Here is a 22,531-nt window from a genome sequence, read left to right on the forward strand (position 1 = left end):
TCGAAGATCCATTTCTGTGTCCCCTGCCGTGATATTGCTGGAATATTGCTAAAAGCGGCGTAAAACCATACTCAGTCACTCACCCCTCTGTGATGTGGCTGCTATATTGCTGGAAGCGGTGAACCAATTCACTCCCTCTTCCCTATGAAGAAGGCTACATGGACAGAACAATTCGATGGATGTGAACATTCACTTTCCACCACCTTTATAGCATGCGAACATAATACAGGATTTCAGAGATGCTATGTGCCTTGTATAGGTGTAACTAACGAATACATGCCGACAACAAATAGATCAATTATGAAAGGCTGAACAAACGCAAGAGAGGTAATTCTCGTATATGTTTATATTGTACTTTGCAAGAGGATTGCAACATCGTCTCATATTGCATCGAAGGTATAGCTAAAGAAGCTTTACCAGGTTATTTTGAATTTGCATTCATTGACAAACAGGGCGGTCGGGTAGCCTAGTGGTTAAAGCGTTCGCTCGTCATGCCGATGACCCGGGTTCGATTCCCGACATGGGTACAATGTGTGAAGCCCATTTCTGGTGTCCCCCGCCGTGATATTGCTGGAATATTGCTAAAAGCGGCGTAAAACCATACTCACTCACTCACTCAATGACAAACAGGCGTCTTTTTAACATATAGAAGTCCCCGGTCGGTTGGCTCGAAGGGAAACACCTGCATTATATAATGACACATGATGGGTCTTTTGAATGGGAACGACGTCAATATTATGTTGATATACATATATAGCGACAACCGTGTCATTATTTGTAACCGTGTCCGATTTGGTACGAAATAACACATTATTAAGTTATCTTTACAGATTATACAGGAATGTTTAGTCTTAGGTTTGGATATGATATGACACTATCTGACACTGTTGGTGGTCTTGTAAGCCCATCCTTTTTAATTACTTACACGACATTTGCATTAGACCACACATATGTGCTGACATCTAACATGGAGCATTTGGAGCCGACGAGAGACATGAGGCGGTACCCCATCAGCGTGCACTTGATTACCCAGTGCGGAGATAGCCAAAGTCGAACGTATTTATCATCGAATGCAATAGACCACAGGAATCACGTAAGATTATATACACTGAACAACAAAAGTTCCTGGAACATTGAATAAGATTTAATGCAAAGTTATGTTTTTTACCAAATCTGAAACAATTTCGATTTGAAATAGATAAAAGACTCAAAGTAAGTGTTCAAATGGTTTAATTTGCCATACTGACTTCAGAAAATGCGTGATTTCATTTTTAAAAAAATGAGCATGCCAAAATGTCAATTTACAAATTAATAGCGTGTGTGTCCACCTCTGGTTGCGATGCAAACAACACATCTTCGTCTCGTTGAATGGACCAGGCGTCGCACAAAGTCCTGTGGGATATCTGTCCATATCTGCTGGAGCATGTTTCGAAGTTCCTGGAGTGTCTGTGGAACACTCGGTTGACGTCGATCCATCTCATCCCACATGTGCTCGATTGGTGAGAGATCAGCGGAGCGAGCCGGCCAGGGGGTGACATTCACGTTGTTTTGTTGAAGAGAATCCCGAACAAGTCGAGCAATATGAGGCCGGGCGTTGTCATGTTGAAAGGTAATGCCTGGGCCATGACGACGCAAAAACGGGAGAACAACAGGGTCGATGATCTCGTCGCGGTAGCGCTGTCCATTGATATTTCCCTCTACCACTATCAAACGGGTCCTCTGTCTTGCTGTAATCCCACCCCATACCATAACGCTGCCGCCCCCGAACCGATTTTCTTCAATGACACAATGATTGACGTTACGTTCACCTTGACGTCGGTACACTCGAATCCGTCCATCGCTGTGGCTGAGGTGAAAACGAGACTCGTCAGTGAATAGCCGTGCATGGCCGTCCAGCGTAGACGCTGTCTGCACCACTGTAGACGTGCTTGACGGTGGTTTCCTGTCAAAATGGGACGTCTGGCGGGTCTTCTGGCGACAATCCCTGCACATCTGAGGCGACGACGTACGGTTTGTGAAGATATTCGTCGAAGGCCCGGGATGCTTCTTACAGTCACTGTTGCTGGCTGGAATCGATTTTTCGTAGGTGTGTTGCTCGAATCCAGTTGTCTTGTCGATTATTGGTTACGCGTGTCATTACGAACAACGTTTCACGCCTCGGGTACGATGACACGATACCATCCAATCACCGAACTTGACAACCCGATCTAATCAGTCCCCTCGCACGACCAGGTTGCTAGGAACCTATTATAACTCGTAATCCGCGCGATGTGCTGCTTATTGGATAGATCTAGCCATTGAACTCAAGTTGAACGTTACAGTTGGTTGGTTTGTTGTTAAACGCTGCACTCTGCAATATTCCAGCCATATGACGGTGGTCTGTCAATAATCGAGTCTTGACAGGACAGTCCAGTGATAGATATCCTGAGCATCGATCCACGCAATTGGGATACGATGACATGTATCAAACCAAGTCAGTGAGCCTGGCCACCCGATCCCGTTAGTCGCCTCTTAAGACAAGCATAATCGCCTTTTACGGCAAGCATGGGTTGCTGAAGACCTATTCTAACCCGGATCTTCACGGGTCTAGCTGTCTGAATGAACAGGTAGTACGTTACAGTAACGGTATGAATAGCCTCACTACCAATTATGTGGTGTCACGTGGTTACCTGTACTTCACCACGATGCTCCTAACGTTTACAGTATCGCACGCTGCAGCAGCCGGCATTACATCAACGGAATCATGTATCACGGCATCCTTAGATCGAAACATCTGATGATCTTTACAGCGTAGATAACCATTTATAGAGAGATACTGTTTTCCACAAAACAAAGAATTAACTTAAATTCTTATGTTGTACTTAACAGGTTTGGTTTACATGAAGATGTGCAGCCAGTATATGTTTAAGCATGTTGTTCTATCAGTGTAAACTCAGCCTGGAGGTCGTTATCAAAAGACGCATCCTTCTAACTAAGTCACAATGCTAAGTAGGACATCCGCTCGAAGAGATATAGTCGTTTTTAATTTAAAAGATGAAAGGAAAATGAAAGCAAATTTCAACATCACAGTTCACTTAACATTTTAAATACAAAGATTATTTCTTCTTTGAACATCGCCATTCAACACAGTAAAAATGCGGACATGCAACTAACAACTTCGACCATTGGTTGTCAATCAATTACCCATGCTATGCCACGAAAAGGAACGTAGAACAATGTGTTACACCTGAAATGCAATAGCGCAGCTTGAATGCAGTTGGTGGTCGCTATGTGCAAGCAATGTAACAGTTTTAATACGACCTGTAAATTATCGAGTCTGGACTGGACCAGACAAACCAGTGCTTAAACATTGATCCACACGGCATCAAGGTCAACACTGGTATCGGCAATTTAATTCAATAATCTATTCTCCAGCGGAATCTCCACTGGAAATAAAGCGACAAAAACCCTTTCCATATCCAATAGAAATCTCTGCATAAAACAGAGTCGATTGTACGATTCCGACTATATCATGAGCATGTGTTTATGAATGCCTCGAGAATAGTGATGATACCAAGTGTTCGCGAAAAGGTGAGCGTATCCTGCCCCACCGGTGGCACCTGTCACAAACACATGCAAAGGCAAATCAATTGTTCACCTACAAAAACAAGGGAACATGTACAAGTCAAAAGAGGGAATTGCATCGGACATCATTTTTGTAAGTGATACGTCAAATTTGGAACCGTCCTCCACATGACTACCATAAAACGTTCCCTTGAATGGCTTACAGTGTCCGTTCACAAGGGAATCAACTCAATCACTCGCTCACTCACTCGCTGACTCACTAACTCAGAAAGGATGAACAGAGAACGAAGATATTGACCTGGATATCACCTTTGCAGGTACTCTTTGATAACACGACAAGGGTTAATTGCATTAATCATGATCTGTAAACGGCCAGGTAAACATGCCCTGTTCTCATACATTCCCATATTAATATACATACTTATGATATAATGGATATTATTGAACTTGGTGAAAGTGTAGGCGTGAGCAGAACCTCTTAGTCCCAAGTAGTCTTGACAACACGTAGAAACAGTTTCAAACTGCTTACCTCATCATCTACATATGACTTCAATCAGAACCAATTTGTGTAAACGTTTGATGGCGGACATCTGTCGTCCATAGGAAATACACAACAAACAATCACCATCAGGGTCACGTGGTGCTCCGTGAGAAAACACAGGATGTCTGGGCCATCACTTAAACACGAAGATTGAATTTTATTTAGTTTTTGTAATAAAGACCTTGCTCTCGACATTTTAAGATTGGTTGGTTGGTTGTTTGTTGTTTAACGCCGCACTCAGCAATATTACAGCTATATGACGGCGGTCTGTACATAATCGAGTCTGGACCAGACAATCCAGTGATTAATATCATGAGCATCGATCCACGCAATTGGGATCGATGACATGCATCAACCAAGTCAGCGAGCCTGACCACCCGATCCCGTTAGTCGCCTTTTACGACAAGCATAGTCACCTTTTACGGCAAGCATGGTTTGCTGAAGACCTATTCTACCCCGGAATGTTCACGGGTCCAACATTTTAAGACCATTCGTCATTAACTACAACTATGTTTCAGGCACTTGATAGGTCTGAGTGATGGAGTGAGTGGTTCAGTCGTAAAGGGTTGAAGCTTTGGTTTAGTTTGTTGTTTTAAGCCGCACTCAGCAAAATTCCAACCATATGACGGCGGTCTGTAAAAAATCGAGTCTGGACCAGACAATCCAGTGATTGATATCATGAGCATTGATCAAAGTTATTGGGATCGATGACATGCTTCAACCAAGTCAGCGAGTCTGACAACCCGATCCCGCTAGTCGCCTCTTACGACAAGCATAGTCGCCTTTTAAGGCAAGAATGGGTTGCTGAAGAAGGCTTTGATCCGATGTACTGTTTTAACGTATCGATGAGGTAGGTCAGGATGAAGATCTGCATCTCCTCACACTCTGAGTGAACCTGCCCATCCTTGCTCTACCCCGCAGTGATGTGGTAGAGGTGAAGTATAGAGACCATATTCATTCACCATTTACATTACGTCGCCTTACTTTCACAGCTGTTTGAAGAGAACCATGTGTACTGGGTACACTTACAGAAGTTCAAACGTGTGTTTTTCCGAACATGATGTGACGAAGTTTCTGATAAACAAGGGTCGACCGGATGTACAGATGAGCTACAACCTACCAAGACGAGGAATGCATCTGGCTGTACCGCCAAGGGAATATACCTACATAACTATTATATACCCTCACATTATTATTGATTCCTTTTGCTCATACAACGTGGATCATGTCGTCCAACACTCTGCAATTCGCTGTGCAGTTTTTCTCCCGTTAGTTGTGTCAATATTCCATGATCGCGCGTTCTAATTTCACATTCGACATGGCTTGGTCTCTCAGCACGGTCGTTGTAAATGGTCTACAACCTATATTATATCTTAATCATTAGTTTCTTTCCACTTTAAGAGCCATCCAGAATAAATAGACAAAAGAGACAAAACCCATTCCACAATCAAAAGATTTTTTTTTTTCGATTTTGTACTCTATCATAAGCATACCGCTTCAGTTTAATGCATCTTTGCCTATTCTCAATTTATATAGGTATTCGTCAGTTAGCCTATTCTCCATTGAAGTCCATGTTATTGAAATGTAGCAACACATATTTTTGCAGGTAAATTTAAGAACAAAGTATATGAGTTTGGTTCGGCGCCGCAGTATTTCAGTGATATCACAGCGAGGCCGCTTGACTTCGGAGGAAAGCCCAATGGGAGGATGGTCTGACACGTATACCACTTTTCCGAAACCACCAAGCACAGGTATGGTGCGTACAGACTAATAAAAACTGAAATTAAGACATTATAAACTTGAAATTTGGGTTTGAAACAAACATTACAAACGTTATTAAAACGTTACTTGGCTGAAACAGACGCCGAAACACGAAACTTAAGTCAAAAACACAACTATACCCGTATCAAATTCATCACCTTCGAATAACCATTTCTTGTCTGTTTCATTTTTAGCCAAAATGAAACATGCTTTCTTTTGCCTGGGAGTTTACAATGAAGAATCACGATATGGCTGAAATATTGCCGATGTGACGTTACATTTCACTCACTCACTCATTACAATAAAGAACTAAATCCCACAGGTGAGATGAGGACACCTGCGATGGATCGCCTCTGGAGATGAATGTAGCGCTGTCACCAGTATCGTGCAGGTGGCCCCCGCGTGCGTCTATTGCACAGGTGCAGAGGCAACTCCCTGGCACAAGTATTGAAATCCTGCTTAGCATGGGCGGTGTCTAAGTTTCGACAGAATCGCATCTGCGCATCTTTAACACACCTGTGACTACCTGTAGTTTATAACACAAAGATAACAGTTTCATCTTTCAGGCCACCACGGAGTAAAAGGAGCGTTTTTTTGTAATAAAATTGGTAATAATGTATTTGACGAGGAAGACCGATTTGTTTTCGTCGGTTGTCGAAATACAAAAGTTATTAAAGTTCTTGCAGTTGGTGATTGTACATGTACCTGTCACGTCGTTCTGACAGCATAACTTAATGTTCAGATCAGTAACTGGTTGCCAGCATAGTGTGGAGTGGGTTCGTTTTGTTTGTTTTTTCTACCGCCAACTTCGCTTTATTTTCTTCTTGCCATTCAACTCAAGTTTATAATAAATCACTAGTATTTTTTCCTCTAACGTGTTCACATATTTTAGTTGGTATCAGGGACAACGACACACAAACATATGAACTTTGCAAATGTCTTTCAACGATGTATCTAAGGTTGATAACATGTATACTTTCTGTCGAACGTGTGAAATCAGTTGAAGGTACACTCGTTGGCTCTTACAATGTCAAGGTCTAGGTATACACAGCACATGTTATACACGCGTCATTGGTACCCAATACTGACATGACTCTCTTACAAAAGAGAAGAAACTCCTTATAGCACGGCAGAAAGAAATGCTAGGCAGGACAAGACAAGGTTGTATGGGGTGTCCCCTGGATATATCTAGATATTTATTTGTGGCACTGGGCCGGGCAAAGCTTGAGGTTATGGACAACTCACCGGGAAATATATATATTAGGTACCTTACTTCAAAAGAACTTTAAGTATTTCAAACTGTGATTGTGAAGCTACGATGTTACATGGTACACCACGTTTTCCCGTTCTGTTCATATGTCCTGTAATAGAAGGAAGTGCAGATTGGATTTGAAACGTCAGAGAGTAACCAGTTCCGAGTAAGCGCTAAAACAGATTCCATTTGGCGTAAAAGGCAAAACAATGGTAAAATATATGAATGGATCACTTAAAGTCAGTGTTGACACCAGGTGTTCGCGAAAAATCATGTTTACATTATACCCGTGGTTCTGGTTTATGCAGCATTAACAAGTACAACTATGAAAGGTGAGGAAATCTAAGACGTTTTATATGGTTTCTGAATGTACATACTTAATCTATAGATTTCCATTATACATGTGATACATGCGTGTACACTTAGGCTGAACCTTTTGATAATCCCCTTTCAAAGGTTGCATACGTGTACGAGGAGATTAAAACCTAAGACAGCCTTAACGTACATGTATTTGACGTATGCTTGTAGCTAAACAAAAAAAATGAAAACATTTTTGATGCAGCTGCGAGGAAGTTGTTCCGGTTTAACTCGGATTAACTCATCTTAGGACAAGGAGAGACACGTATCCTCTTTATCTCCTGTGGTAGAGTAGCAGTCAGATGCAACAGTTTCTGAACATATGTCATTATATGCTTCACTGGGTGGAAATGTCTCAGAAACGCCAGTCTGGTACCGATGTGGTTCATTCCCTTGGCAACGGATAAATATGAAATGGTTCATCTAGTTTGGCTGGTCAGAATCCACTGTATTCATCTATGGTTTATGCTTGCTGTATTTCTGTGCCCAAGTTCTGATGGTTCATTAGAATAAATCAGTTAGGGTTATAACTACCCAGCGTCAAACCCTATCTCTGTGTAGGATGTCGCGAGTCCATTCCAAACTACTTTCATTCATTCGTGTAATCTGTGCTTCAGTTATCCCTGTGTAAGTCAACCGGCCTAACCAACTATCTGAAGCACACGAGTAATACACCTTCTGGCATCTCAGAACGTGTCACGTCTTCAGGAAACCTATATAGCTAAGCATCGTCAAACTGGATTCAGAGCGTGGTCTGTTCACTACACTACAACAACGGACATCACGTACGACACCGAACTACAGAAGCAACTGTTGTTAAAACATCTAACAGCTCCCCCCCCCCCCCCCCCCCCCCGGCCGTAATGTGACGAGTGGTCGTTCGGGTTTTTCTAGATGACATTTTATTAACGCTTCCGGTGGAGCTAATTTTGCACTCTTGACATTTTTGTAAGCCGGCGTTGTAAGATATGTCAGACTCCCTAGTTAATCTGTCAAATCCTTTCCATTCCTTGTACTAATCAAGAAATGGCTGAGAATGATAGTAATGTACCACACTGTCTATAATGTCTGCCTTATTTACACCCACTCCTATTTACTGAACCATCTACCTTCCGGAGGCGTCGTTAATTAACCTCCAGTGTGTTTTTTTCTCTTTTATTTGCGGAACCTGCTCGCTCATCTCAGTCTTTCTCTCACACAATCTCAACAGGTGAACAGATAGAAAGAACTCGTAATTTGTAAAGTTGTTCACTAATTGGTCCTTTTATAACCTGCATGTAGCAGTTCCTGTGCTGCAGGCGGATATGTCTGCCACACTCGCTCACTTGATTGTCACTCAGCTGTAGTTTACGTCAGCAATGAGCATACTTGACTTTCTTTATTTGTGTCAAAATCAGATGTCAGCTCCCATTACACTTCTGAACCGTAAGATCCGGTTCTGAATAGGTCTTCAACAACCCATGCTTGCCGTAAAAGGCGACTATGCTTGTCGTAAGAGGCGACTAACGGGATCGGGTTGTCAGGCTCGCTGACTTCGTTAAAGCATGTCATCGACCCCAATTAAGTGGATCAATAATCATGATGTCAATCACTGGATTGTCTGGTCCAGATTCGATTATTTACAGACCGCCGTCATATGGCTGGAATATTGCTGAGTGCGGCGTTAAACAACCAACCTGCACATAAGAAATGATCGCACTATCTGTCCTCGTGTAGTGATTCTGTTAGTTAGTGAGTGAAGTTGTACGTCACTTGGAACAGTATTCCAGTTATATCACGGCGTGTCAACTTGATGTTGGAGGAGAGCCCGAAGTGATACAGGTCATAGATGTGTACCAATGTTTACAATGGTACTGACTGAGATCTTGAAACATATTCAGAATCTATGAGATCCGTGTTCATTGGTCTCTTATATGGACCGGGGAGGTAGGGTAGCCTAGTGGTTAAAGCGTTGGCTCGTCACGCCGAAGACCCGGGTTCGATTCCCGACATGGATACAATGTGTGAAGCCCATTTCTGGTGTCCCCCGCCGTGATATTGCTGGAATATTGCTAAAAGCGGCGTAAAACCATACTCACTCTCTTATATGGACCATATGTGGCCCTTTGCCATTTAAATTCAATGTGAAGCAGGTTATAGTGTTTCGGGGCAGTGCTTTAAGGCAAGGTACTCGCTCTGCAGAGGTTCGTCCAGCCAAGATGGCTTCAATTGTTTTGGGTTCAAATCCACGATTAACTTCATTACTATCCCTGGTTTGTCAGCATCTCATCCGGGATATCGTCTTCATCATAATGGTCGTTACCGGATACCCTTTTCTCACTTATCACTACCGACATGTATATACTACTGATGGGACGCGCTGACCTTAAACCCTGACTCACTAGGGCCGTAGCTAAGAACAAAAACTGAACTTCTGATTCTGTTTAAGGAAACATTTCGATTAACAGGGCAGGGATGGTCAAGTGGTTAAAGGCACGACAATATGTTGATCAGAGTTGCGTCTGTCAACCAAGTAGTGGGTTCGAATCCCGGATTCGTTGGTCTATCTCCGTGGGAGTAAACAATATCAACGGCTGTATCAGTTTAGGGTTCTGAAGTTGACACGCCGTGATATAATCAAATACAATATTGACTCCACAGTTGTTGCCGTAGAGGTAAATATCTGCTCTGCGCCATCTCGCTATGGCTCCTGAAAGCCATGTCAGAAATATTTTACTTATAATCTGCTGTAATTGAATAAAATAATGTGTCAGTCTTCACCACTGAGAACCAGAAACCAAACCATTAGGGCAATAAACATCAAAGAAATACCATCTAAGCGCCGCACAGTGTGGAGTCCGCCAAGGCACGTTATTATCAACATATATTATTTAGGATTTAGCAGTAATTTTTAAAAGAAAATTGATTTAGCAAACGCCCATTTTAACAGACGCACGATAAGGGGATATAATGTCCTTTGGTTAGTGACATTGCGTGTGTGGACCAAATAATGGTAATGGACCAAATAATGTGAAAAGCAATGCCGTAAACGATTTTTCAGAAACAAGATTTTCCATATTGTTAATTTTATGAAACCGTGACTTATTTCAAATAAAGCGACAAAACCCTTTCGATATTCATAATAAATTCCTGTACGATTCCGCCTGTATCATGAGCATGAGGTTATGAATCACTATGAAATAGTGATGATATCAAGTGTTAGCGATAAGGTGAGCGTATCCCGTCCCAACTGTGGTACCATCACAAACACATGCAAAGGCAAGTTATGTGTTAACGTGAAAAGGGGGAACATATGGTATAAATCAAAATAGGGAATTGCATCAAACATCAGTTCGGTCAGTGATGCGTCAAATCTGGAATGTCTTCCACCACAAATCGTTTTGAACGCTTTACTAGGGCCTGGAATATTGTAAACCAGACCAAACAACTTTGGAGTCACAGTCTAATGGCGCTCTTTGAAATTGTCAGAGATAAAGCCTGCTCGATTGTACTTCAAAAGTGGTGAAATGTAGACACCAAAAGCTGGAGCAGGAATATTGGAGTATTATAATTAGAAGCGAGGATTCATTCATGGAGCATTACTTTTCAAAACAGATATTCTACAGTAAACTACGGTTATAACGAACACGCTTATATCGAACTGACCGATATAACGAACATATTTTTAGTCCCGCCCATTGGTTGTATATATGCTGTATATATGCTTATAACGAACTACTGTTATAACGAACTAAAAGTAGTGGTCCCTTTGAGTTCGTTATAACCGTAGTTTACTGTATTAAGTCGGCATTTGTAAATGATACGTTGATGGGTTATACAATCTTATGGACCTATTTGTTATCACGTCGTCTCTTCCATTCTTCCTTAGTGGAGAGCGTGATCTAAATAAGCAACAGTTCATTCCGTAATTGTTAAATGTAATTATGTCAGAAATTGTTTGTTTTGTTCAACAATTTCAAGTAGATTGCATACCACATGCACATGTGCACCGAGTGCAGTGCACGTGCAGACATCCGTGTGTCTAGCCATGGGGCAATGTTCTCTGCACTTGACTGCCACATTGGTGTCTGCACTGAACATGTTTCCAGGTAGCTACACAGGTCCGTGTCTGCCTTCCCTCTCGCCCTCTCTCTGTTAAACGGATGCTTTCACAGACAGTTTCACAGTTGTTTTATGTAAGAAAGTTTCATATTCATATTCAGGATTATTTACAAGAAAATGAGCACACATAAGGAGAGCGACAAATTCAAGAAGTCACAGAACACTCTAGTTATGATCCGACACACCTGTGCTCCTGAGCTTCAAGACAATATCCTCCACAACCTGCGACAAATTTGACATGAAATCCGTGATATGACCGAGTTAATGTAAAGCCCACCCCGTTAGTCGCCTCAAGCATAGAGGCGACTGTGCTTGTCGTAAGAGGCGACAATGCTTGTCGTAAGAGGCGACTATGCTTGTCGTAAGAGGCGACTATGCTTGTCGTAAGAGGCGACTATGCTTGTCGTAAGAGGCGACTGTGCTTGTCGTAAGAGGCGACTATGCTTGTCGTAAGAGGCGACTATGCTTGTCGTAAGAGGCGACTGTGCTTGTCGTAAGAGGCGACTATGCTTGTTGTAAGAGGCTACTATGCTTGTCGTAAGAGGCGACTATGCTTGTCGTAAGAGGCAACTATACTTGTCGTAAGAGGCGATTATGCTTGTCGTAAGAGGCGATTATGTTTGTCGTAAGAGGCGACTATGCTTGTCGTAAGAGGCGACTATGCTTGTCGTAAGAGGCGACTATGCTTGTCGTAAGAGGCGACTTTGCTTGTCGTAAGAGGCGACTATGCTTGTCGTAAGAGGCAACTATGCTTGTCGTAAGAGGCGATTATGCTTGTCGTAAGAGGCGACAATGCTTCTCGTAAGAGGCGACTATGCTTGTCGTAAGAGGCGACTAACGGGATCGGGTGGTCAGGCTCGCTGCTCGCTGACCAGGTTGATGCATGTCATCGTTTCCCAGTTACGGCGGACCCATGAAGATTTCGGGATAGAATAGGTCTTAAGCAACCAATGCTTGCCGTAAAAGGTGACTATGCTTGTCGTAAAAGGGGACTAACGGGATCGGGTGGTCAGGCTCGCTGACTTGGTTGATGCATGTCATCGATCTCAATTGCGTGGATCGATGCTCATGATATCACTCACTGGATTGTCTGGTCCAGACTCGATTATTTACAGACAGCCGTCATATGGCTCGAATATTGCTGAGTGCGGCGTTAAACAACAAACCAACCAACCAACCAAACTACCAACAAATTACGGCGATTGATTGTCGTGATGGCAATCACTGGATTGTCTGGTCCAGACTCGATTATTTACAGACAGCCGTCATATGGCTGGAATACTGCTGAGTGCGTCGTTAAACAACAAACAAACAAACAAACAAAACTCAATATATAGATTATATACTGTATAAACAATCGTTACTTTGATTATTATATTGGTAAATTTCGAAATATTAATATTTGGTTTAGATATCTTACAACGTTGTGTACTTTATCAGAAATGTTTGGGGAATGGCTCTACTGAGAAAAGGTGACGTACTGACCCAACGTCAGCCCAAATAACCCATACTTAAACGGGGGGGGGGGGGCAGTCGGGTAGCCTAGTGGTTCAAGCGTTCGCTCGTCACGCCGAAGATCCGGGTTCGATTCCCGACATGGGTACAATGTGTGAAGCCCATTTCTCGTGTCTCCCGTCGTGATATTGCTGAATATTGCTAAAGGCGGCGTAAAACCATACTCACTCACTTAAACCCACACACAAGGTGTAGATGTACAACTAATGCATGCTTGCCTCCACAGAGAGACAATTAACCAGCTCTCAAGACGTGTTATCTCTGATCGGGGTCGAGGTCTGGGAAATGTTGTATTTTTACTGTGATAAAGATTTCTCACTACATTACTATGGGTAAAACGTTCAAGGTGTATCTGCGACGAGACCGATCGCAACAGATAAGGGTATTTCTACAGGGAGGTTAACTGAAACTCGTGATGTGGATATAGATATGGATGTTTAACTCAGAGAAATGCTTCATTCGTTTAAAACACAAACATAGACTACGTTTCACCAAATGCGTTTGTAAACAAACAAAAACAGAATAGGGCTTTCTGTAATAAAACACCCCCCGATAAGATAAACACTACGTTTATCTTCGATATTCATTTGTCGTTTCACGTCTCTAAAGAACCAGCCAAATAAAAGCTACAAAATAATACATATTCACACAAAAATGTGTGCTAAATTCATAGTATATTTACGATTTCGACTATACCATTGGCATGTTTTTATAAATCACTATCAAATATTGATGATACCAGGTGTTCGCGAAAAGGTGACAGTATCCTGCCCCACAGGTAACACACGTCACAAACACATGCAAAGGCAAGTCATTCATATTAATGTTGACCTGCGGTTTGTTTATATGTAGCGGGGTGTGTTTCTTTCTAGTGTCTGAGTGTGAGCCTCTACACAGTATTATATATAAAACAAGGTATTTCAGCTTGATGAGAGAGGGAAAGGTCCAAAGTCACACCTGCAGGTCGCAGAAACCTCCCACTGCTCGTAACACGTGGTATGTATTTTGATCACCGCATCAGACATCATTTAAACTGTGCTGTAGATATGTGAATTAAACCATCGTTGCATGTATGTGGCACATGCAGCTATCTACGAATAGATAACAAAATGGAATATCTGGACATCTTGTTCTGTATGACAGGAACACAGAAACATGTAAATCTTGTCGACAACTTTTGTGTCAGTAATGTATTTTGTTGGTATCAATGAAATCGTGGATGCAGTTACTCACACACGGAATCATACCACGTGGTGTCTGAGGAAGCCACACTCTCTACTTCTATCAACAGTCTCGATGGTTGAGCGCGAGTTGCATTATAACTCATGTTGAAAACCGGCACCTGTAATCACTGTTGTTTTTTAAACATGAATTTAACGAATCCCATTAAGTTGCCTATCCAAAATAGCACACATCAAGGGCATGGAGCTGAAAAACAAATTCGATTTAAAATGCTGCACATGTTCTTTTTTTCAGAGTAGCTCCAGCAGATGCTTGGCTTCTTGATATTGTCATTTACCTCACACCATCCCGTCGCTAACGATAAGAACAGGAAGATGAAGATGAAGATAAAATTGAACAAATTAGTTTTGTGTGTGAGCTGGTACATATTTCAGTCAACATATACATCTGGGTATTAATAAAAGTGCCTAATCTCTGTAGGTTATTGTGTCAGGGTATTTTGCATCAGTGATTACCGACCGTGATCGGCAGTAGAAAAAATAGAGCGGTCACTCGGGATGCTCTTTCGTGTATTACAAGCTGGGACACGGTTCTAATGAACATGGTCTTACCAAATGTTTGTTTGTTTGTTTGTTTGTTTGTTTGTTTGTTTGTTTGTTTATTGTTTAAAGCCTCACTCCAAAATTCCCGCCATGTGACGGCGGTCTGTAAATAATCGAGTCTGGACCAGACAATCCAGTGATTGACATCATGAGCATCGATCGATGCAATTGGGATACGATGACATGTATAAACCAAGTCAGCGAGCCTGACCACCCGATCCCGATGGATCGATGCACATGATGTCAATCACTGTATTGTCTGGACTCGATTATTTAGTGAGTGGGTGAGTGAGTGAGTTGTGTTTAACGCCGCTTTTACCATTATTCCAGTTATATCGCGGCGTGTCAGCTTAATGTGGGAAGAGAGCCCGAAGTGATGGACGTCTCAGACGTTTACCACTTCGGTGAAACCCACGAGCACGGGTGTGGTGCTGACAAGCCTACATAATAAAGAAACATAATCGGGGCGAACCGGGACTCGAACTCACAATCATGGGTTTCTGGATCAAGGGACGCAACTCTGCACAGCGCCTTAGACGACTGGGCCACCCGTGCTCCAAGGATTCCCTAAGTGGGGAGACCATTGGTGCATTGAGTGGTCTGAATTGTAGTTAAGAATCTTCACTCTTCTTTTAGTAAGATACCCGTGAAGATCCGGGGTAGAATAGATCTTCAGCAACCCATGCTTGCCGTAAAAGGTGACAATGCTGGTCGTAAGAAGCGGCGTTGTTTGTCGTAAGAGGCGACTAAAGGGATCGGGTGGTCAGGCTCGCTGACTTGGTTCATGCATGTCATCGTATCCGAAATGCATGGATCGATGCTCATGATGTCAATCGCTGGATTGTCTGGTCCAGACTCGATTATTTACAGACACATGGCGGGAATTTTGGAGTGAGGCTTTAAACAATAAACAAACAAACAAACAAAATTTGGTAAGACCATGTTCATTAGAACCGTGTCCCAGCTTGAAATACACGAGTGACTGCTCTTCTGTTTCTACAGCCCATCACGGTCGGTAATCACTGATGCAAATTACCCTGACACAATCACTTAAAGATATTAGGCACTTTTATAAACACTGGGATTCGAACCCACAATCATAGGTTTCTGGCCTGCCCAAGGGACGCAACTCTGCACAGCAAATCTCGGCGGCTTAGACTCGATTATTTAACAGACGGTCGTTATATAGCTGGAATATTGGTGAGTGCTGCATTAAACAACAAACAAACAAATTGAAGCAAACGCATAACCTACCCCGACGTAGATGCACACATATACCTATTTAGTTCTAATCTCCCAGCGAGGATCACGACTGTGAGGGTGAACCTGGGTCACTGAGCTGTGCTCCAATGATCAGGGGTGTCATAACATAAGAATAAAGTGATAAAGAAAACATGGTAATAGGTTCACAGGTTTATTAGATAACTACTCATTGTACAAATGGTTGACAATTACAAATAAATCCACTCTGCGCTCACACAGATCACAAATTAAATTAAATATACAACCAAGTTTTAGCCAAACAACTGTATTACAGCCATAAAAAAGGAAGGTAACTAAAGCAACATTTTGACAAGAGGTGGACCCAGTGCGTCGACTGCCATCTAAGTCGGCTTCGACCAATTAACACCCGACTCAAGTAACCCTACACTCAAATGAGTGAATGACCTCGGCTCAGTAAACAAAGGGGAAATACACACCGACACCTTATCTCTAAGACTGCTGTGAATGTTCAGGATGAGATTGCTGTGAGTATTTTGTATGAGATTGCTGTGAGCGTCCTATATGCTTACCTGTTTGTATGCTTTGAGCGGGATTTTAATGCGGATGTGGGTGTGGGTGTATGGGTGTGGGTGCGGGTGTGGGTGTGGGTGTGGGTGTGGGTGTGGGTGTATGGGTGTAAGTGCGGGTGTGGGTGTGGGTCCGGGTGCGGGTGTGGGTGTATGGGTGTGGGTGCGGGTGTGGGTGTGGGTGTGGGTGTGGGTGTGGGTGTGGGTGTGGGTGTGGTAATATACAAAGTTACAACTAATTTTTCTTTTTTTTCTTTTTTATATTTTAAATGTACCATTATGTAATTAGTGTCTCGTAGGCCAACTGGCCGGGTGCTGTTTTTTTAATGAAATGTTTATATGTCTATATATTTTGTACTGCAGCATGTGACACACTAATAAAACATTTCTTCTTCTTCTTCTTCTTCTTCTTCTTCTTCTTCTTCTTCTAAAATTAGTCACTTAGACAACAAATCTAGACGATTATGTCTGCATAAACACTAGTCTTAATCGACTCAAGTTCCTGTCACTTTGACCGAACAAGGAAATACTAAAAAGTTCCAAAATAGTTAGTTAATCACGGAAAGGTTGGTTATCCACGTGTTGCTAGCAAAACAGTGTATTACAAACCCTAGTAACTAAGTTTAGTTCAGTATAACTGGACGAAGTCAGAATCTAGATCGCAAAAGCCCCGAACTCACTAATTTTCGAACGTCACTACTCCAGTAGCGAGAGAATCGTGAACGATTTAACGAAGTCTGGAGGGTGAAGATATAAGATCTAGAAAGTCTATATATACAGCGTACGCGGACGTCGTCTGTGAAATACCAGGACCTGACTGAGGCGACAAGCCAACGTGTTTTTCTAAACAAAGAGAAAACGCGAATAGCAAACTAACTACTATATCTACAGTGGAGATGTAAGTATCAAAATACAACGCTAAACATAAGATGTAAAAAAAGATTCACAACAAGCTATGGACAATCATTGACGAGGCAAAAATGACCATTTTCAATATAGGAATATGTAGCTAACATATGCGAGACAACATACATCTAGTCATTACATTGTTTGAGAGTGTCATGAGATTACAAGAGAGAGAAATAGTTGGGCCCTTAATTCTAACACCAAAATGATCTGACTGTACGATAGCGACCGCCGGAGATTACCGAGCGGTACCGGAAATAAAGCCGGGGAACAAAGCGGGACCGGACTATGACTTGGGTAAAATAAATCTACGGTGACAACCTGCACACATTAACAGCATAGTTGGAGTGTGTGTGTGTGTGTGTGTGTGTGTGTGTGTGCGTGCGTGCGTGCGTGCGTGCGTGCGTGCGCATGTTACGCCACAACCAATCTGTATATATTTAGACAATTACCATCTACAGATTACTGATTGTATCAAATTCGGAGTCAAAGCAAAAATGAACATTTATGTTTCCCAATAACAAAAGATACATGAATACGTAGTGTAGACAAAAACATTTCATGGTGATAAAAAAAAACTATTTCCTTATTTGTGTTTGTGCTGTGCGTGCTGTGCCGGTCCACGTGACGATGTGACGTCATCCTCAATTATTAACCTCAACCCTCAACGCCTTGATTTACCTTACGTTGTCTAATTGCTATGCAAACAATGAAAACAATAAAACAATAAATCTTATTCAGTGTTAATCCAAAATGACAATTTTAGACAAAATTTGTCACAGTTTTTTTAGGTTTTTGTTTTTAACTTTTTTTTATTGTTCCCAGAGTTGGAGATTAATACAGTATTCCGTCAAAAACATATTTCGGATAGCGTAGAATGGCCAAATACACTCATTAAACAAATTTAAGGTTCGGAAACAAACGTTGTCCTATTCAAACCAAAAATGGTTGCAACACACAATGTGACTCTAACATGGTATGTATCAACAGAGAGCTATGAATCAAATGCTGAGAATAAAAGTGATCATATTTTGTTAAAGAAATGTGTCACAGTTACTTGATCCCATGTGCTAAATATTGTGCAAACGAGCGTCAATTGTTCCGTTAGTTCAGTTACGACGTGAGATGTCTGCCGAAACGGTGCCGAGGTTGCTAGTTCCTGTTACGGTACTCTTTGCAGACTTACCGGAAGTTGCACATGGGATGAACACTTGGATGAAGGTTTTCCGGAAGGTTGCACTGAGGGCAATGTAGAAGAAGAAGTTGGTGAAGTTACTGACGAGCTGACAAATACCTCCGACCATGGTTACGAGTGAGAAAAGATAGTGTTCCCTAGTAAATAGGCCGTAGTCATCGTTGAAGCTGCTGGCGAAGGAGTTGGCGTTGGAAGGCAGAGCGAGGATAACGACGACAACGGTTGACGCCATGATGGTTATTGTCGTCTGCATCTCTTTCTTCTGGGCATCTCCAGTGTTCTGAGTGGTCTTCATAGATTGTCGCGCTTTGCTGTGACGTCGGAGTGATATTACAATCAGGAAGTTGAAGACAAGGCATCCGAGAAGCATGAAATATACAAATATGAATTGGCTAGCCAAGCTGCAGTTCATGAAATGAACTTCATACTTTACATACAATGGCGAAGAGGCGTACCTGTAGACTGTTATGTTGTCTGAAGTGGAATAAGGCTTGACATAAAATTTCATTGGGCTGAAAATATGTCCGACGAAACTTGCCACCATTATTAAAACACAGACGACACTTGGGTTTTTCACAAGACGCATACTTTTGGCTTGTAGAGGAAACGTCACAGCGATGAACCTCTCAGCTGACAACAAAAAGTTGTAACAAAATCCAAGTCTCCCCAAAGCCACAGCCACGTAGAGGTTTACGTAGAGTCCGTAGAGTTTGTAGAAGCGTACACTTTCGACTTCTTTGCCGTATATATACCTCATGGTTTTGGTGACGAGGGTGCAGCTAAGGTAGAGGACCTGGGAAATACACATGGCCAGGAGGATGGTACTTGTCGGGCTTCTCATCCGTTTCTGACAGAACACGATGACGTTGCAGATGTTGGTAGCAAGGGCGATCAAATAGAGGGGAAGTGTGATGTTCTCTGTCAAAAGGAAGAAGGACTTGTAGGTAGCCTCCGCCACGCTGCCAGAATGGATCAAAGCGAACGGGGAGAATGGAGATTTAGGTTTCATTACTTCCTCGTTTGCAGTATTGTTACCATTGTCGTCCATGTCTGTCGTGTTATGTATTGTGGCAGTTGTCATTTCAGCTCTGTAACGCGCTTTTGCTGTTGATGGTGAAAACACGATCGACGATGATCCGTCTACAGCCATGGAGTGAGACTCATCTGTGGTGTCAAGCAATGATGATGTTGATGTCATGGTCGACAGCTTTGTCATTAACGATGATGCTTCTTCAACCGTGGAGTGAGACACATCTGTGATCTTATGCAATGTCGATGTTGATGTCGACTCTTGTGCCGTTAACGTTAATGTGTTTACGACCAACATAGCACAAAGCCATTTCAGCTCCATTTTGAAAAATAGATAAAACTAGTGTGCTTTAGCCCTGTCTTCAATAAAGTACACGCCGTACTTCACTCCTCTTTCGTCATTGAATGCCAATACCACAATCCAATGGTGTTATCAAATCCCTCATTCGATGAATCAGTCCACAGAGAAAGTATACTTTGTACAAATCTCCCTGCCTAAAGGTGTTCAGACGTGAAGAAAAGGCGAAAACTAACTAACGCCACTTCGGAAGCTTCAGTATTTATAGGAATGGTTCGCCCAATCAATGTTCGCAATTATGGCAAAAATCAATTGCCTTTAATGTCACTGTACCCACTCGTGATGATTGATGTACAATTGGCTTTGTTACTGGTGCCACGTCAGGGCCCTAATGAATAAAAGTATATCGATATAGATGGTGTTCGTGTATACTTACGGAAGAAATACTGTGCTTCATACAAAGTGGTGTAAATGTTATGTTACTGAAAATGACAGAATATTCAGTCATTCGTATGATCAATGTTTTATCATAACAAATTCATGATTTCTTTCTTTTTTCTTTCCTCTTTACTGACAAAACCCACACCTGGTAACAGGAGACAGAGCGACACGCCCTTAATGACGGGAGGTGTAACAACTCAATTAACAATGTCAATATCGGGTTGGACGGCCATTTGCGTTCATACGCGCAAGGCGGCGGCGTATTGAAGACACTAGTTGATTGAAAACAGCCACGGGGACGTTGTTCCAAATTTAAATCAAAGATTGGCCAAACTGAGCCAGCGTTACTGAGTGGCACTGGTCCTGTTGTAGGCTTTGTTCCATCTCATCCCAGAGATTTTATGGGGGAGAGGTCTGGAGAAACAGCCGGCCATTGCAGTAAAGCAATGTTATTCAGCCTCAAACACTCTGTTACAACACGTGCAACATGTGGGCGGATAATATCTTCGTGCAACGTGACGTTACGTCCTTGCATTTGCACAAAGGGGAGAACTTGATATCAAACTATGTCATCCCGGTAGCGTACGGCATTCAAACTCAAAACAGCGAGTTATGCTCGGCTATGAATTGTGATGCCACCCCATACCATTACACTTCAACCCCCAAACTGACGACGTCGTGGAAGGCAAGCGTCTCTAAAACGATTTTCGGGACACCTGTAGACCTTTGTACGGCTATCTGAGCTGTCCAGTTGAAACCTGTCTTCCTCTGCGAACAGTATACTGATCCAGTCCTGTCTTCTGAACGATTCTGTCACTAATTGGTCTAAACACAGAGCTGTTAATGTGGCAGTTTGGTATCGATTCCATAGATAACTGTAACTGTATATGATTGTCTTGTTGACATGACGTCAATTCATGAGTGTTGCCCTGCTGTAGATAATGTCTCAAAAGAGATACTATTGTGTTTCGATGAACATAAGAATGTCTGGCAACTTCGTTTTGCGACATTTCTTTTTGCCACAATTGATTTGCAGTGGAGACGTTGTCTTTCAGCAAGTCTTGGCACTGCGTAACCGTTATTTACTGTTATGAGCAACTGATAGGTAAACAATGATTCTGTGTCGTTCACATTAAAAACATCGCACGTGGGAGTATCATGCTCTCAACACGTATCAACACGCAAACATCCAAATTGTGTGCTGTGCATCAACATGCAAGTGAATTGTGAATCCCGACCTTAAAGTCGAAGATATGTCTTCATGAATATGTATTAAAAGATGCATTATTGAACGACAGATTAGGTTGGCCACATCCAGAATTGACAGTTCTCGAACCATGGACATTATCAATTCCACAAAGTTTTGTTTTCTGCATTTTTATGTTTGGCAAATCTTAAACAGCACAAAATGTCAATAAATGCAGTTTTCAAACATTTAATATTAATTGCCCTTGACTGCATGTACGATTCCTATACATGTCATTTTCTGAACGTTTACACAAATATATTAATATAGTCCTAGGCTGTAAACAATTTGTATAAAAGCAAAAAAATTAAAACTCAACGCATACGTCTTTTTTTATCCGCCGAAACAGATTATATCTGTCGCAAAGGGCAAGACCCTCACAACAATGGTCTGGGGAAGTGACAGAAGCATTATATAGTCTTCTTAAATATGTGAAAACAAGTATAGACAGCTCCAAAGGGTAAATCGAAAACAAGTCTAGAGAAGTAAATAGACAATGAATTAAAGTTTCAAATATGATTTCAGGAACAAGTTTGAATGAGGTCAACTGGGTCCTGACTTAGTCGTATAGCTGAGAGAGTCTTGGTTAGAAGTGTTGTCTTGTGATTGGTGTTGAATCGACAATTCCTTTAATCAGATATTTTATTTTTTATTCATCAAATGTATAACTGTATGGATAAAGGCTACCTTTAAATGTCAATTTGCTTCCACAAAACATGATGTTTAGGCTATACCATTTTTATTCTTGTAT

General features: G+C 42.0%; 1 protein-coding gene across 1 annotated transcript; it reads right to left on the reverse strand.

The window, feature by feature from the left end:
* Nucleotides 1-18,680: 18,680 nt before the first annotated feature.
* On the reverse strand, nt 18,681-19,964 carry LOC124113930 (probable G-protein coupled receptor B0563.6). Its single transcript, XM_046474425.2, has one exon. The coding sequence runs from the start codon at nt 19,962-19,964 to the stop codon at nt 18,681-18,683; it is 1,284 nt and encodes a 427-aa protein (XP_046330381.2).
* Nucleotides 19,965-22,531: the final 2,567 nt, after the last annotated feature.

The sequence above is a fragment of the Haliotis rufescens genome, unplaced genomic scaffold (assembly GCF_023055435.1).
Source record: "Haliotis rufescens isolate VD_foot unplaced genomic scaffold, xgHalRufe1.0.p SCAF_16, whole genome shotgun sequence".
NCBI lineage: Eukaryota > Metazoa > Mollusca > Gastropoda > Lepetellida > Haliotidae > Haliotis > Haliotis rufescens.

Bases quoted from the DNA above. Each gene is read 5' to 3' on its own strand.
- LOC124113930 (XM_046474425.2), bottom strand. From the start codon at position 19,964: ATGACATCAACATCATCATTGCTTGACACCACAGATGAGTCTCACTCC.